This window comes from Nannobrachium achirus (assembly GCF_963921795.1).
Source record: "Nannobrachium achirus genome assembly, chromosome: 6".
Taxonomy (NCBI): Eukaryota; Metazoa; Chordata; class Actinopteri; order Myctophiformes; family Myctophidae; genus Nannobrachium; species Nannobrachium achirus.
The window spans coordinates 33,292,710-33,310,704 of NC_137815.1; the positions used below are offsets into that span (position 1 = coordinate 33,292,710).

A 17,995-nucleotide genomic window follows, 5' to 3' on the forward strand; every position below is an offset into this window, starting at 1 on the left:
TAACACTTTAGTCTAGTTTTTAATTGTTGACGAAATTGACAATATATTTACACTAGTCTTAGTTTTAGGACATCATAGCTTGGTTTTTATTTCGTTTTCGTCTTTGAAAAAAAGTAGTCGGTGAAAATTGTCACCATAGTTTTAGTCTAAAAAATGGACCGCACATACAAATACACACCCTGTGCTTTTTCCTCCATCTTTAAAACCAGACACTGCTTTCTTCTGTTGACCGGTTAAAGAGAACATTCTCAACATTTAATGGAAATTCTATCGTTCCAATAGGGCAGTGGTTTTCAACCTTTTTCATATCATGGTCCATTTATTTATTCGTTATTTGAGCCACGGACCACCATTTGATGAGATTTAGCCTCTCAGACCCAAAACTTAGAATATCTTGTTATAGTTGGATAAGAATTTGTCCACAATTAGGACCACCATTAGGAGAGATAACAGATAAACGTTGATAACAAGTCTTCTACATTCTCTAACTGTGTAGACTTATAGTAAATGAAGTAATGCCCATGTTTAACAAAAATGTACTGTACAGGGTGCACGGTCATGAAATTCCTGGAAATATTTTGAAATTAGAAAAATATTTTTCCAGTACTGGAAAAGTTTTGGAATTTATCAAGGGTCCTGGAAGGTCCTGGAAAAAATAGCTATGCATTGTCTTTGGTTATTGATTTTGTTAATACCTCTGAAATGACAAATTAAACATTGGCCAAATTGTCAAATATTAGAGGCAGAAATTGTGAAAATAGCCGATCTACATGCTCACAACGCCTCGCAACGCGAGGCGTTGTGAGCATGTAGATCTGCTATTTTCACAATAGAAACGTGTTATACAAAATTCGTCAACTCTTATTGCTCGTCAGGGTGCCGGGTCCCCAGTTAAAATATGATTATTTCGGGGGTCACGGCCTGAAAAGTTTGAGAACCACTGGCATACACTACCTGTCTTTGGGCATTGTGGATAGGAGTAAGCGACCTGTTATTGAGCTGAATTATTGTTATATAGTCCTGGAAATTGGGTAAATATTCCGGAAAAGTTTTGGAAAAGTTTTGGAAATGAATTGGTAAAAATGTGTGGGTACCCTGAAGACATGACAAGAGCATCAGGCTTTCTTACGCAGGCCACTAGCTGGCGTAAAACGATGCACGCTCTGATGAGCGTCACGCAGCCTAGGCTGCTGGCAATATTCCAGCAATATTCACGTCGTCGTCCTCCTCATCATAAAACGATCGGATTTGTATTAAATATCTACTTTAATTGTCTTACACCTATTACCACTCGTGATGTACTGTACATCTGCTCTCTATTGCTACTGTCTTAACAACTATCCATCTTGTCATGAATTTCTTTATCCTTATATCTTACTGTCTATACTGCTTCCTCCTGCCTACAACCTGCACATAATAAACTTTGACAATTCTTAATTCTTTCAGTCAAAAAATATCAAAGTCAAAGTTCAGGTCAGTATCCGTGCTATTCTTGTACCTATAAATGTCTTCTGTCCAACGCAACGCATGCAGCTGTTATTGTAAGGTCTGTGTCTGCATGAGGTCAGTGATATAGTCTCTTATTTCTAACAAAGACACGTGCTTGGCTTTCTCTGTGTCCTGTTCCCCGGAGAAACTTTAATGAGACTTTACTGCGGGTGATAAATCAAAAGCCAGTAAAAAGTCAGCATGTACCACAAGATATTTTTAGAGCCCTATAGCCTTACGCAGTGTTTTTGAGCTCATTTACTGTACTGTGTGACTTGCAAAAAAAAAAAAAAAAAAAGGATATTGACGCATTTCCCTATTGCCCCCCCCCCCCCCTCATTCCACTGTTTCGTGTTAATTAACTAACGGATAAGAGTCGTATTGATTCGCCATAATCAAGACAACGGGGAGATGTATTTATTAATTTGGACTAGATCTTGTTTTTAACAAGGGCAAGACCTTCTGTGAAACTCCAGTCACGAATGTTTGTGTGTAGCGAGCAGAGAGCCTGGCACAGCACAGCACAGCACAGCACAGCACAGCACAGCACAGCACAGAGCCACTACTTGCTTTGATAACACTCTGACTCGCCTCTTCCTGCAGTCGGCGCTGGCGTCGCATGAACAGGTTCATGCGCAGGAAGTGCCGGTTGGCGGTCAAATCGGTGCCTTTCTATTGGCTGGTCATTGTCCTGGTCTTCCTGAACACCCTCACCATCTCATCGGAACACTACAACCAGCCTATGTGGCTGACGCAGGTGCAGGGTACGTACTGGAGCACTACAACCAGCCTATGTGGATGACGCGTCCACGTTTTTCCCAATGACCCTAGGCGCAACGGTGTGGGCGCGGGGGGCTGCAAGGGAAAGGAGCGCTTGTTTTCGGTGATGACGACGGAGCCGTGCCGTCTTAGGCAACCATGAGCCATGTGAGTCACCGGCGAGCGAGCGACAGCGAGCGAGTCTCCGTGTCGAGCGTTGCGACGGTCGCATGAGCCGACTTAGTGCCGTTACCGAGTTATGTGCCGTTATGGACATAATAGTAAATCTACGTCCCCCCGACTTTCGGCACCTCCGTGCGGTCCAAGTGAACACAGCGAAGCGCTCCCTACCTCCTTGCCCACCACTGGCCCCCACTGTTGCGCTCAGGGTCCCTGGGAAACGCCAGGTCGCGTGGCTGACGCAGGCGCAGGGTATGTACTGGATGTAGACCTCTGCAAATGCATACTGTACAGTATGTCAGGGTTTCTCAAAGACGTAGAAGGCACCCTAGGGTGCCGTGATGCAAGTCCAGGGGTGCCACAGAATACTTTGATAATATTTTGAATTCATCAATATAATTTCAGTTTAACTATTTAGACCCTCTATGCTTAGTAAAACAAGTGGTTAAACGTCATTACGTTTTTTTTTTGTCTATCCTAATGGAAACGGATATCCTCTCAAGTTTTCCTCAGTGACGTCTCTTGGGCGTCTAGCAGATTACCAAGCGTGTTTAGGAAGGGAGCGCTCGTTTTATGGTTAGATGTCACAGTTATTGTCCACGACATTCAGTTATTGTCCACGACATTGCAAGCGGCGCAAAGGCCAGCGGACCTTGGTCCTGCTCTTCGCGCCCGAGCGCGGGCCAGGCCGGCCGCGCGAGTTACGAAGCCGTGGTGAATGCAATCGTTATATTTATGCCCAGGCCGTAAGGCCTGGGCAAGCCCACGATAAACGCATTCTATTCACCTCCTCTGCGCGGTCCAAGTGACTACAATGGAGCGCTCCCTACCTCCGGTTCAGCCAATCACAGGGGGCTCGGGGGGGGGGGCAGGAACTTGTACAAGCTTGGGTATCCACTAGACGCGTCTCTTGGCCGTGATGATCATTATATGTTTGTTTGCAGACGTGGCCAACAAGGTGCTGCTGGCCTGCTTCACGTGTGAGATGCTGGTGAAGATGTACAGCCTGGGGCTGTCGGCCTACTTCGTGGCGCTGTTCAACCGCTTCGACTGCTTTGTGGTGAGCGGCGGCATCACAGAGACCATCCTGGTGGAGCTGGAGATCATGTCGCCGCTCGGCATCTCTGTGTTCCGCTGCGTGCGCCTGCTGAGGATCTTCAAGGTCACACGGTAAGCCTCCAAACATGATGCTTTGCGATGCTTTGCGATGGTGCGTGCGTTACTGTGTTTTTCAGTCACTGGCAGTCTCTCAGTAACCATGGTGGTGTCTCTGTGTGTTTTCTAGTCACTGGCAGTCTCTCAGTAACCTGGTGGCGTCTCTGCTCAACTCCATGAAGTCCATTGCCTCCCTGCTGCTGCTGCTGTTCCTCTTCATCATCATCTTCTCCCTGCTGGGCATGCAGGTGTTCGGCGGAAAGTTCAACTTCGACGAGACCATGACCAAGAGGAGCACCTTCGACAACTTTCCTCAGGCCCTACTCACTGTGTTTCAGGTGTGTGTGTGTGTGTGTGTGTGTGTGTGTGTGTGTGTGTGTGTGTGTGCGCGCGTGTGTGTGTGTGTGTGTGTGTGTGTGTGTGTGTGTGTGTGTGTGTGTGTGTGTGTGTGTGTGTGTTTGTTTTGATTGATTGATTAATATATTTTTGATTGATTACTTTATTAGCAGTTCACATTGGAAAAGCACAGGACAGTACAGTTTAATAGGATTTAAACCCAAGAAAGCACAATATGGCTTGTTTACATCCTTATGCGATCAATATATAGATCATAAAATATACACAGTACTATGCAAAAAACATCATATAACAGTCACAAATCAGGAATAGAATAGGCTTTGTCTTTGTGTGTTTACAGTCTGGTGTAGTGTTAAATATCAACATGTGATAAATGACATAGTATCGGAATGGCATAGACTAGCATACGAACCCGGCACAAATGCCACTGTGAAACTACTGTACATGTTATTAGCTTGTGCTGTTAGTTGTCATTGTACACACAGCCATGCCCACACAAGCTGCCGTAGTCTGCTAAACAGACGTTATGCTGTTATGTGTTTTGCCAAGTCCCGGGAAAGACGCGTTGTGCAGTTGCGTTGAATGCTCTATCCTCTTCCCAAAGGTGATGACGGTTGCATTGTGTCTCGTTGCTGTGTGCTCTGCCCTCATCCAGATCTTGACAGGAGAGGACTGGAACATGGTCATGTACGATGGAATCATGGCGTACGGCGGCCCCTCCTCCTCAGGGATGATCGTGTGCATTTACTTCGTCATCCTCTTCATCTGTGGAAACTGTATCCTGTCTGTATATGGGCATTCCCAGATATGGGCTTAATATTGATGACACCAGGGATCACCCATATATGGGTATAAAAGGGACATGGACAGAATGAATTTGCAAGTGTGGTTGCCGCGACACGAGTCACACTTGCCAATGAGTCTTGGCCATATATGGAGCGTGACATGAGGCGTGACTGACTGAGGGACTGACACACATGAGCTGCAGGTTTTCATAGTAAATGCGACCTACGGTCGCAACTGATTCCGGATGGGGAGCCGAATGCATTTGGGTCCCCATCCGGAATCAATGGGGGTAAATTTACAATAATAAATTTGTTGTCTTAGGAATGCGACGAAAAACTAAAAAATATTATTGAACTAAAGTCTCCATGGGGGGAGTAATCAATAGAAAAAAAAGTCATTTTGGGGGTGAACTACTCCTTTAAGGCTCATTCATACTCCAGAGAAGGTGAAGAGCAGTCCACCGCGGTTAAGTCAGAAAACTACAACATTATGTCATTAGCCGTGGTGAAGAGCGCTTTACCGCTCTGCTCTTACTTTCTGACATCACCCCATCACCCCAAAAAGTGAGGAGCTACTCACTTCACCCTAGTATGAATGTGCCTTAAGATCACCAAAGTCTAACATCACTGCCACTATAGGGCGCTATCTCGCGTCATATAAGAACTGTGTTCCAGAAATAAACAAATCAGCCAGGCAATTGTATTGGTTTAAAGGTGATACACCATGAAATTTCACTTTTCCTATTTTAAAACCTTTTTTGGGGTCCCACTAGCACCTTCTATCCTCACAAAGTCCCATTTCTGACCGTTGTGTCTTTCTCTGGTTTTGAGAAGGCGAAGGTTAAAAGTATCCCACGGGTTCTCAAAACAGGCTGTCCAGATTTGCTGCCGATTGTGACGTCATCTGCCGATTGTGACGTCATCTTAAAAAAAAAACTTAAAAAAAAATTTTTTTTCAAAAAATTTCTTTTTTTTCAAAAAGATTTTGGGGGGGGTGGCGCAGTTCAGGCCAAAGGTGGTACTGCAGCTGAAATGCTCTGAGAGCCATTCAAAAATGAGAGAGGCTCTCTATTCAGGAGTGGTAATTTAGCCTCAAACCTTTTGAAAAACGTTTTTGGGACATAAACAATATGACATAAATACTTTTTAAATGCATGGTGTATCACTTTTAATGGATATTCGTCCAAAGATTTAAAAAATATATATATATATTCTTTTCTCCACACACAGAAGTTATCAAATGTTACTCAATATAAAAAAAATCGCACCATAGACTACAGGGTTTAATGTAGCGTGGTCGCTGTCTTGAATCCTGGGTGGGGGTCGATTTGCGCCAGAAAGGTCCAGGATATGCGGTTGGTCAGACTTTTTCCCTCTAACTTTGACTGACGGCCAACGCCAAGAAGTGCTGGGTTGCCTCTTGGAAACAGATTATGTCGGGAGTATATTATGCGCAACATACCAGCCAGGTTTGTTAGTATCCTTGACCAGACCAAAGGCTAATAACAATTTATCGTGCACATTCATGTGCACATTTATGTGTCACCAGAAACTCCATTTTGAGTAGCCGAGATGCAGGAGAAACTCCTAATTGTCGCTGTCTGAAACCAGATAGAGCCAAATAGAGCTTCTTGTGGGTTATAAAGCAAGGGGGAGACAGAGGGAGACAGGATGTCAGACAAACAGCCTGGCCATTAACAGCCTGGTGGCAGTCAAAGAGTGAATAGAAGAGAAAAATAATATGCAGTCCAGACCAGAAGCTCAAACAAAACAGACAGAGGGTTTAGGAAAAGTCCAGGATATGAAACAACCTGGCCATTACGCCTGGACCTTTCATGAACTTTAAACCGGTCTCAAGTGCAAGTGTAATGGCCAAGACAGATCTAAATTAGCATGAACAACACAGCATTTGATTGGTCTGTTCTGTTTGGCTAACACATGTTGTCACGAGTAGAACGGTTTCTGATTGGTCGATTCTAATGTTTAGTTAATCAACTAGCCAATCGATGAAGAATGAAAGAATCGTCCCGTGCTAATATGTTTTAGCTAAATAAACCGAAAGTGAAATATAGGAGCGGTTTGCACCGCTCAAAAATAACTAAAAAAACAACTCTGGGGTGGTTTGATTATTTTTGGAACACAGTTCTTAAAGAGGCACTCCACCACTTTTCAACCTATGTTCATATAATTAACCCTAACCCTAACCCTAACCCTTTTATTTTATTTTTATTTTTTTCTCAAAGGAGGGCTGTGGGCAGGTCAGAAACCTGTCGTCTTGTGACATCATCGATTGTCAATCCAGCTTATAGAAACTGCAGGCTTTCTATTCCTGAAAAGTTGCAATTTTAAAGTGGAAGATTTAAAAATCTAAATATTTTTTTCAAAAATATTGATTACATTTTTTTTTTTGGAAAATGATGATGTCACAAGACGATGGATTCTGAACTTCCCACAGCTCTCCTAGGAGACTTGGACCGAGTAGAAAAAAAATTGTGATATTTTATCATGAACATTAGTGAGGACCTATTATATGAAGACACGTTAAAAAGTGGTGAACTACTCCTTTAAATGACGCGATCTAAGATTGAGGATCTGTCTGTGGGATTTTCAAGATAAAAATAATCCAGGGGCAGTGGGAGTGACGTCAGGTACTTCGGTACTCTGTTGCTGCAATCTCCACCTTATAATGTGATCTGCTTACAGTACATTTAAAGCAGGGGTTCTCAAAACGTTTTTGTGCCCAGCAACCAAAAACATTTTCGATATTTTTCCAAAGATCTCAAATAGTAGATAGTACAAGCTCACAGCGCAGCACTTGCTGTGAGCTTGTACATCTATTTTTGAATAGCCAAAGTATAAAATATGGCTAAAGTGGTTAATGATTGTGACGATATATTAACACATGTTGCGAGGGACCCCCTGGTCCCCCCCAGGGTCCCCAAACCCCCTCTTTGATAACCAAATCAACAATTTAACCCATTTAGAACGGGTACACATTTTGTGTATCATTATTTTATGCTTTAACTATTGAAAAATAGCAGATCTACAAGCTCACAGCGCGGCACCGAGTGCCGCGCTGCGAGCTTGTAGATCTGCTATTTTTGAAAAATCGTGAAAATTAGAATTTTGACCCGATTCTATAAGTGTCTTTTGAATCCTTCTAAGATTTTTTGAAAAACCTATGTTTCTATGTCAGCAATCTGGCCAGCCATCGTCGAAGAAAAGGTCCTTTTCACTTAAATGGAGCTAGGTTAGTCTGTTCTTGAGAGACTACTATGTCAGTGGTTCTCATACCTTTTCATGTGAAGGACCCCCAAAATGATATTTATTTGGCCACGGACCCCCATCTCAAAATATTTCGTTCCAGGGACCCCCCCAGAAGCAAAATTTGAGTTACAAACGTTCGCTTTGAAAATACATACCGGTATATTCAAAGATTTGCACACATTTTCACGCCTTTTTTTTCCAAAAATAGCAGATCTACAAGCTCGCAGCGCGGCACTCGGTGCCGCGCTGTGAGCTTGTATATCTGCTATTTTTCAACGGTTAAAGCAGTCAATAATCCTAAGCCTAAATGGGTTAAAGGAAGTATTATTATATACTTTTTCTTTTTTTCCCCTCCAATTCATGTGTTGTCCTTTACTGAGCACGTTGCACACAGACATCCTCCTGAATGTCTTCTTGGCTATCGCTGTCGACAACCTGGCAGACGCGGAGTCTCTCAACGCCCCGCCCCCAGGGTGACAATTTCATTTTTTTTAAATTTATTTTTGTGACGATCTCTGTTCTCATTTACAGGTGTTGAACATGTGTTGTTGGTAACATTGGTTGTTGTCAGTGGTAAAAATTAAAAAGAAAATGTTTTTATTCATTACAGGGCTGTAAAGGATGATGAACTAGAAGACGCGATTAAGGTAAAAATCTACCGCAGTTTAATGAAATGACAATGTACATTATTGCAGTTGAGGCATTCAGCAGAAGCGCTTATCCAGAATGACTTACAAGGGCAAAATCAGAGTAAGCAAAGTAAGCATGAGTCCTATTGAACAAACAACAGAGTAAATGGGGCTGTTAAGTCTGACATCAGTTTGTAGGCAGAGGAGAACTTTTGCCCCCCAAAAAAAGCGAATCTTTTTACTATTTTTACTCTTTACTAATTATTTTTCTTCTCTTTGTTGTTGAAAGGAAAGTGGTAGAATTATACTTTAGTCGTTATCTTTGTCTCGGATCTGTTGAAATAGCGAGGGACAGATATTGACAATAAATCTGCTTGGAGGTCTGACTACAAAATGATGTCACGGCTTAAAAGCCCCATAGTCATGTAAGTACAGTACAGTGAACAAAGAGAAAATGTAGTCCATCAAAGAAACCACAGTAGGACTCCAGGTCAACATCAAACCAAGTGTCTGTCTAAACCAGGGGTTTTCAAACTTTTTTTGACTCAGGGCACCCCTGTATATAACCTTTTCATCCACGGCACCCCTGAATTACACTGTTCATTTTTAGAATCTTACATCCTATTGGAGAAATACCCGTTTCCATCAGAACTGACTAAAAAGAACGTTATACTTGACGTTTAACCACTTGAACCCCAGCATGCCTATTCTGGGGGGAAGGTTCACCAAAAATAGCCGATCTACAAGCGCACAACGCGTCACAACGTGAGTATTGATATTGATGTAGATTTATTGATGAATTCCAAATATTATCAAATTATCTCGCGGCACCCCTGGACTGGCATCACGGCACCCCAGGGTGCCCCCGTCACCCACTTTGAAAACCCCTGGTCTAAACCACATCACACTACGATGTACGTTGACACACCGATGTTAGGCCATTCTTCCACAACATCTGTGTTTTTTTGTCGATTGTAAGGACGCAGCAGTGGAAGAGGAGGAAGTGGACGAAAGCCTACCGGAGGAAGAGGACCCGGAGGTCCCTTCGGGTCCGCGGCCTGCCATCTCTGAGCTGGTGAAGAAGGAGAAGATCACTCCCATACCGGAAGGAAGTGCCTTCTTCATCTTCAGTAACACAAACCCGTAAGTCACACAGAGGCAGAAACATACCGTACTGTTCACGGCGGGTGACATTCACATAATTTTTTTTTTCTTTTTTCACAGTCATATTCACATACAGTACATGTATGTTGTTCCTTGCACCAGTGGTTCCCAACCTTCTCAGGCAGTGACCCCCCCCCCCCCCCCCCCATAAATATAATCACATTTGAACTGGGGACCCCCCACCACCCTGACAAGCACTTGGAATTGTAGGTGTAGGAGTTGATTGCCTGACTGCTAGCGTCCGACATCTCAACACCACACTACGTGGGGGGAGAGAGTCTGACATTCCGGGCAGACAATCCATTTCGGCGGGGGGGGGCTAAAGCCTATTGACGTCACACACACACACACACACACATACACACACACACACGCGCGACGGCGATGTGGCGTGACATTGCAAAAATACGTTATTTCTCATAACATATTATATGTCTGCATGTTTACGTTAGTGCAAAATGGTATTAAAACGTGAAGAAACGGCACTATTTCATAGTTTATTAAAATAATACGAGTCAAGTCTGACTCCGCCATGACAGTTTTCACGGACCAATCAGAGTCCACTAGACTCTCACGTGGGCAGAGGACACCAATCAGAGTCCACGAGTGAGTCTTACGTGAGCTCAAGAGCTCTGTTTGGAGGGGGCTGGGACCGGAGCAGCCACACACGTGCCCCAAGCATACAACCCTGATTGGCCCATTCAATGCGCCCGCTCTTCGGGCGCCTTCGAAATAGATTAAAATGTGTGCAGCTTCAGTCCACACTACAAACCACCCACCAGCAGGGGGGGGTGATGTGCGGACTGAAGTGTCAGGCTAAGGAGTTGAGGCATTCAATTTAGTTTGCCTCGTTTTTTCAAATGTTTTGTCTCTTTTGACAATTTTGCCAATGTTTGACCAGTCTTCTTACTGGAGACTGTACTGTAGTTTGTTGATTACTTTTGATGGGGTAATGTTATTTGGGTCCCGACCCAAAGCATGAGAACCACTGCCTTTATTATACACAATGCATTTTTCTGACTTTTCAAAGTAAAGATGTGTGTTTGCTTGGTCCCTCAGGATCCGTGTGGGCTGCCACAAGCTCATCAACCACCACATCTTCACCAACCTCATCCTGGTCTTCATCATGCTCAGCTCCGCTTCCCTCGCCGCAGAGGACCCCATACGAAACTTCTCTGCGCGCAATATTGTAAGTTCATGCCCGGCTTCACTTGAACTTACACAAAGAAATGTATTCATGTCCTTACTCCTATCTGGTGAACGTGAATTTGAGTGAATTAGATGTAACGTGATTTTTATATCAGTCATACAGTTCTTATTGTGTGTTAGTGCAGTGGTTCTCAACCCTTTCAGACCACGACCCCCAAAATAATCATATTTTAACTGGGGACCCCCCACCCTGATGAGCACTAAGAGTTGAGGCATTACATTTTGAAAAAGACGGTTCTATTGTGAAAATAGCCAATCTACATGTACATGCTCACAACGCCTCTCAACGCAATTTCTGCCTCTAAAGTTTGACATTTTGGCCACTGTTTAATTTGTCATTTTAGAGGTATTAAAAAGTCCCTAAATTGTCACTTTAGATGTGTCCTCTATACACTCTATATACGTTATGTTGGTTTGTTACTATGCTACTAAAATAATTTGGAGAACCCCCCTGGGTCCCCACAGGTTGAGTACCACTGTGTTAGTTAACATGAATGATTTTTATGTGAATTAGATGTAACGTGATTTTGTGTGTTATTATGATAACTTGTTAACCCTTTTTCTGACAGCCTCACTCTTTTCAATGGAATTATCATTAGCATTCTTATATAATAGTAATTATTAACAATAACAATGTATCATTATTAATCATCATTAAGAGGTTGTTATAATGTTTACGTTTAGATAATGTTACTTGTTGGATAATGTAACATAGATACTGTGACATACTGTACATACTGTATAAAGTACCTATGTGCTCTTCCAAGCTTTAAATTAATAATTTAGAGCTTGAACAGACTAAGTTTTGGTAAGCTTGTACTAGCGCATTCACGATTGAATTATTCAACCTCAAAGTATTCGAATAGTCGAATATTCGGCAGGACTTGCCAAACTGTCAAATATTAAGTAAGCAAGAGGCGAACACTGTGAAAATAGCCGATCTTGCGAGGCGTTGTGCGCATGTAGATCTGCTATTTTCACAATATTTATCTGCGGAACCGAGTCACAATAAATGTAATACCTACAATTCCAAGTGATTGTCAGGGTGGGGTTCCCTAGGTATAGTCAGAGTATTAACAAATTCATCCACCAGGGGCATTGACAACTCATTCTTATCTCTTCCTATCTAGCCAAGATTTATAAATTATATATTTTTTAAAGAAAAAAAAAAGAAAAAAAAAGTGAATATTCAACTTCGGTGAACAACGTCGAATAGTGACTTTGATATTCGAATATTCTAATATTTGGTGAAAGCTTGTACAGTAGATCAGTCCTTTTGGCAAACTACACCATCGTACTAAATGGTATGAAGTACCGTATACCGGTACATTGGGCTCAACCACTTTCAACCCTGGTGTCCCTATTTTGGGCAAACAATTTTCAAAATATAAAAAAATATTTTCCCAAAATAGCTGATCTACAAACTCACATTGTGAGCTTGTAGATGAGCTAGATTGGGCCCAAGTGTTTACATTTAGAATATGTATTACAAAAGAAATGTTTCTCCATTCAGCTTGTTTTGATGCATGATGTAACTGTCTCTTTTTAAACATGTACGTTGCTTCTTGCAGATACTTGGTTACTTTGACTATGCTTTCACGGCTATCTTTACTGTTGAGATCGTGTTGAAGGTAAATGCCCTGTGTCCCCCTGTCCCTGTGCTGTGACTAACTTCCCCTCCCACAGTAACACTTCCACACGTCTGGTTGCCTGTCTTGCAGGTCCTAGGCTATGCAGATTATGTCTTCACTAGTATGTTTACATTTGAGATCATATTGAAGGTAACCCCATGAAATGACAACGAGTGCCTTGCTCAGCTGCATTCTCTCCTTGTGTGTCACCTGCCACTATAGTTACAACCTGGCTTGTTTGTTTCCTTTCTCTTTACTTTGACTTCATGGCACCTCTTTTAGATAAAAAAAAAACTGACTAACATTAGATTTGTCCATTAGCATCTACTTTGCACACATTCACACAGACACAAGAGTTGTTCGATTTACTGCACTAATAATCGACGAGCTCTCGCTCTGGGGCATAAACACATCGGCATAAATCTGCACCCGTTCGTCACGTTTAGGCCATTGCTGCTGAAATGGTTTTGAATTTTGAACACACAATAATGCGCACGGATGTGAAGAAAAGATAACGTCGACAAAATTGCGTTTTGTCCGAGTGCAGCTCTCCGTCAGGCCCGGTTGGCTACCCAGACTGAACAAACGTTGGAAGATAATCATAGCCAATCGGAATGAGTCAAGGAATATGGGGAAATTATTTTTTGACGGTACGACCTATGGTTCAAGAGTTATAGGCCAAAATGTGAATCGGCCGACCATGAGGCTCATTTGTAGAAGGAGCTTCCTTGGCCTACTGGGAGTGTGCATGCAAAGTTCCACGGTGATCGGTCCAGCGTTGCCCGGAGATTAGCTGATAATCAATTATAGGCCGGCCTGGCGGAGATAAATAAATAAACGATATGCAACTCTTTGTGCAGTGAAACAAATCTTAACAGGACATTAACTCATTCCCCGCCTCCCCCGATAGTCCCGAGAAAATCCCAATGTCGCTCCCCGCCAGGCCCGATAGTCCCGAGAATTAGCTTTTATATAATGTAATGTTTAATTACATTCTCCCCCTGCTCGTGACAAATTCTGAGCCTTTTATCTTAAAGGGAACCTAAAATATCACACATCAAAGTAAGTGTGTTTGAAAAAAAGACTGTAATAATGTACAAATTGCAATACAAATGTATAAATCTCCCCAACCACAGTTAATTGGCAAAAGACGCATTTGAGCTCAAAAGGCTGGCAGCCGAAAAAAAAGAGAAGAAAAAAACAGCTGTGTGTGTGTGTGTGTGTGTGTGTGTGTGTGTGTGTGTGTGTGTGTGTGTGTGTGTGTGTGTGTGTGTGCACATCTCTTAGCTGGCTGGTGGTCCACGACCACTGTCTGTTTCAGTGGTCCCCCTGTCCTAATCAGCACACAGTCCCATAAAGAAATAGTGCTATCAGAGTCTCTGATTCAGAGATCTGTCTCTCTCTCTCTCTCTCTCTCAAGACACAAAAAAATTATCGCCAATTCGCCATATAAATGCTTCTAAAACATACCTGAGAATGATGATGGTTGATTAGTATCCACAGGTTACTGTATAATCCATATATCCAGGCTATAATATATTGTTTTGTAATGGTCCACAAGCAGCCAAGCAGGCCATTGTCAACAGGCGGTCCTTTGCAAAAGGGGGTCCCTGGGGGGTCCGCGGGCTCAACGCTTCGCTCAGCAGAGCAGTGGGAACACGATAATCAACTCTTACAAAATCAATCAATAAAACTGCCCGATTACATAAAGTTCACACTACGCGATCCAGTTGATTCAGAGACAAGTGAAGTGGTCCCTGAAAGGGGGTCCGTCCTCTCACTACCCTGCCTGGTCTCCAGCCAACACTTCTCAAGGGTGGTGGTCGTGGACCACCACCAAAACTCCCACGCTCCCCCACCACGCTCCTCCAAAAAAGCAAGAGATCAACTAGTGTTGATTACTAACGAGCAAAGACGCAGAGGAGCTGTTTAGCAGGGCAGTGCAGAGGATTTTTTTAGGGGCAGGGGGAGACATTTTTCTAACATGTCCTAGAATGTGAAAATAGCAGATCTACAAGCTCTACAAGCTCTCAATGTGTCACAGAGCGATGTGTTGAGCTTGTAGAGCTTGTAGATCTGCTATTTTCACATTCTAGGACATGTTAGAAAAAAGACTCATGCCCCCTTTGATGTCTATTTGTGTGTGTGCACCTGTACAGATCAAAACCCATCCGAGACCGAAAACAGACACATAGAGACAGAGAGAAAGCGCCCCCAAGTGGGGGCTCACATAAATGCTCACATAAATACTGCAATATACAGTAGTATATATGTGAAATTGCTGAGTGTATGGTCAGACATAGCCAATAAAAATATGTTTCTCTGCATTTTTCTAAACAGAAAAAAAAAAAAAAAAGAAGTCCTATTACATAATTACATTAGTACACTTATCTGATAATGCCTGAAGCCATAAAGACAAATATCAAGTGAGTTATCCACTTGAAAAGCGATCGATCACAAAAAGGTCAATATTTCCAGTTGTTTCAATTATAGCTGGATTTTGGTCAAAAATGGCTATTTTGAGATGGCTGCAACTATAGAAAAAAAAGCTTTTTATTTATTTGTTTTATTTTTTGGTGAGACTAGAGGTGGTCCTGTTTCAATTCAGGTCCTGTATGACACAAAATACAGAATACAGAATTTAGGAAAAATGTCAATATAAAAAAAATATATCAATTTTTTCATTAAACAAAATGGCAGGGGAGCCAAACAGTCAATGTTAAAATGGCGGCCAATGAGTTAATATAGTGGCATTGACTGAAGTTGAACGTTCGGAGAACCTTTCTGGCGACTTAATACACGAAGGCTGATGTAGGCAGAAAAAATCTAATTCAACTTCAGTCAAAACCTCCTCCATTGCCTGTCATACTGACTGACTGCTATTCAGATAAGCCATAAAAGAGGGGGCAAAATCAACCATGTTCCCATTGAGCATGGTTCAGTCTGCTATCCCTGACTGAGTGCATAGAAATGCAGTGCTACTTCTACTCCCACATGCAGTGAGTACTGTATGGGTTGAAACCTCTGATTGTGATTACCACAGTGTTCCTAGTTAGCACCGTCACTCCCTGTCAAGGGGCTGTTCTGCTGGGCTCTACATTTACATGCACTCAGAAAATGAATCCTTTACTTTTATGATTTGAGCAAGAGTTATTTTGGCTGATTTTTTCTTCTCTCTGCCTGCTGAGGAGCTTTGATTAAGGAGCTGCTTTCCCCCTATATTCTGAACTGTTAAAGAACTTAAAGGAATGTATACAGTACTTTAAGAGCGGCCCACATGAATGTGACAGTTAAGGCATTCTTCTTTGCAATCACTAAAGAGAACGCGCAGGTCGTAACGAAACGATCCCTGCTCGGCGTGGCAACAAACTGCATGTTTTATTGCCATGAAACCCATATAGTGGATTGTGAAATGAATGACTTCATGTAGCCATGGGCCGCGGGGTGGCGACGATAGCTTTATTCCTGTTTTGAGTTTTTCTGAGTTCGCCACCCTGAAACGAGTGCTCTACAAGGGTGTGGAAATGTGTGTTTTTTACAGTTTGTCTTAAGAAGTGTGTGTGCTTGTGTGTGTGTGTGAGTGAGTGAGTGAGTGAGTTTAATAGTCTGTATAGTGTGGAGTGTAAATGTTTGTTGTGTGTATAGTACGTTTGATGATGTGTGTGCATGCGTGTTTGTATTTTATGTGTGTGATCGTCATCACTTGCCCCCTTGACTCCCTCTGTCTTCTCCTCAGATGACAACCTATGGAGCTTTCCTCCATAAAGGAGCATTTTGCAGGAATTACTTCAACCTGTTGGACCTGCTGGTAGTGGGAGTGTCGCTGGTCTCCTTTGGGATCCAGTGAGTAACCTTGTATCACTGTCTCCCTGTCTATGTTTCTATCTTGTTAATAGAGTTCCTAATGGGCCTGAAAATCAAGGCCATGCCCTAACTGGGCCCTACTGGGCTGGCCCAAGGCTCGGCCTGGCCCGAACAATTACCATACTTTTAGGCCCAAAACCCCCCCAAAAAACAAAAAGGTGTCATTATGCACTCAGTGTCCTAAAAGTCACGCATTCCAACAAGCTTTGATCTGAGCAGACTGGACCTTCATTCAAGAGACAATGGCCAAAACATATTGAAAACACCCACTTTCGCCACATATTGGGCATTGCCTGGCCCGAAAACGTCATTTGAGAACTTCATCACATTATATTCACCTGACACTAATACACTAGGGCATTCACCAAATATTCGAATATTTGAATATTCGAATATCAAAGTCACTATTCGATGTTGTTCACTGAAGTCGAATATTCGCTTCTTTTTTTTTTTTTAAATAGTTTTGTCTTTAAAAATATATAGTTTATAAAGCTTGGCGAGATAGGAAGTCATAAGAATGAGTTGTCAATGCCCCTGGTGGATGAATATTTGTTAATGCTCGGTTCCACAGATAAATATTGTGAAAATAGCAGATCTACATGCTCACAACGCCTCGCAACGCGAGGCGTTGTGAGCATGTAGATCGGCTATTTTCACAATGTTCGCCTCTTGCTTACTTAATATTTGACAGTTTGGCCAGTCCTGTAGAATATTCGACTATTCGAATACTTTGAGGTCGAATAATTCGAATACAAAAAATCACTATTCGTGAATGCCCTACTGTACACTCGCTTTTTGCTGTCATTCAGGTCCTCTGCCATCTCTGTGGTGAAGATTCTGAGGGTTCTTAGAGTTCTTCGACCGCTTAGGGCTATCAACAGAGCCAAAGGCCTAAAGGTACAGTATTATCATTTACAGCACAATATACTGTATAATATCACACACTCATCAATATCAATGTTATCTCGCATTTACATTCATTTCTAATATTCTTTTAAATTTATGTTACAGCATGTGGTCCAGTGTGTGTTTGTGGCCATCAGAACCATCGGTAATATCATGATTGTCACCACTCTTCTACAGTTTATGTTTGCCTGTATCGGAGTCCAGCTCTTCAAGGTTAGTGCCGTCAGTGCAGTCAGCGTGGCGAACGTGGCGATGCTTAGTTATTGAATAGTGACACGTTATCGATGTCTAAGTGAAAATGGTCTCGTTCCACAGGGAAAGTTTTACCGCTGCACAGATGAAGCCAAGTCCAACGCTGAAGAGTGCAAGTCAGTGTTCCTTTATCACCATCTTGGTGTCGCATTATTTGACTTGTCTGTATCAAGGATCATAAATCAATTTAGCCTCGAGCTAGATTTATATTAAGTTGCGTGCCGGCGTTTCGTGCCAAAAATTGCCTATTTACAAGCTCACAATGCATCGCGACGCGCGAGCTTGTTGATCAGCTATTCGTGGCGCTGGCGCACAACCAAGTGTAAATGAAGCGCGAGGGCGTGCTTTT

At 42.6% G+C, this 17,995-nt stretch overlaps 1 protein-coding gene across 1 annotated transcript in view; it reads left to right on the forward strand.

Moving 5' to 3' along the window:
• Positions 1–17,995, forward strand: part of LOC308286577 (voltage-dependent L-type calcium channel subunit alpha-1D-like) — a gene marked incomplete at both ends in the record, with an annotated part of 126,255 nt that overhangs the window by 66,580 nt on the left and 41,680 nt on the right. Inside the window, 13 exon segments of the mRNA XM_080727652.1 lie at positions 1,447–1,473; positions 2,092–2,252; positions 3,372–3,597; positions 3,713–3,920; positions 4,595–4,715; positions 8,386–8,464; positions 9,587–9,763; positions 10,844–10,973; positions 12,715–12,774; positions 16,361–16,467; positions 17,298–17,385; positions 17,500–17,607; positions 17,710–17,762. Of these exon segments, the coding sequence (XP_080583778.1) occupies positions 1,447–1,473; positions 2,092–2,252; positions 3,372–3,597; positions 3,713–3,920; positions 4,595–4,715; positions 8,386–8,464; positions 9,587–9,763; positions 10,844–10,973; positions 12,715–12,774; positions 16,361–16,467; positions 17,298–17,385; positions 17,500–17,607; positions 17,710–17,762 (1,545 nt within the window).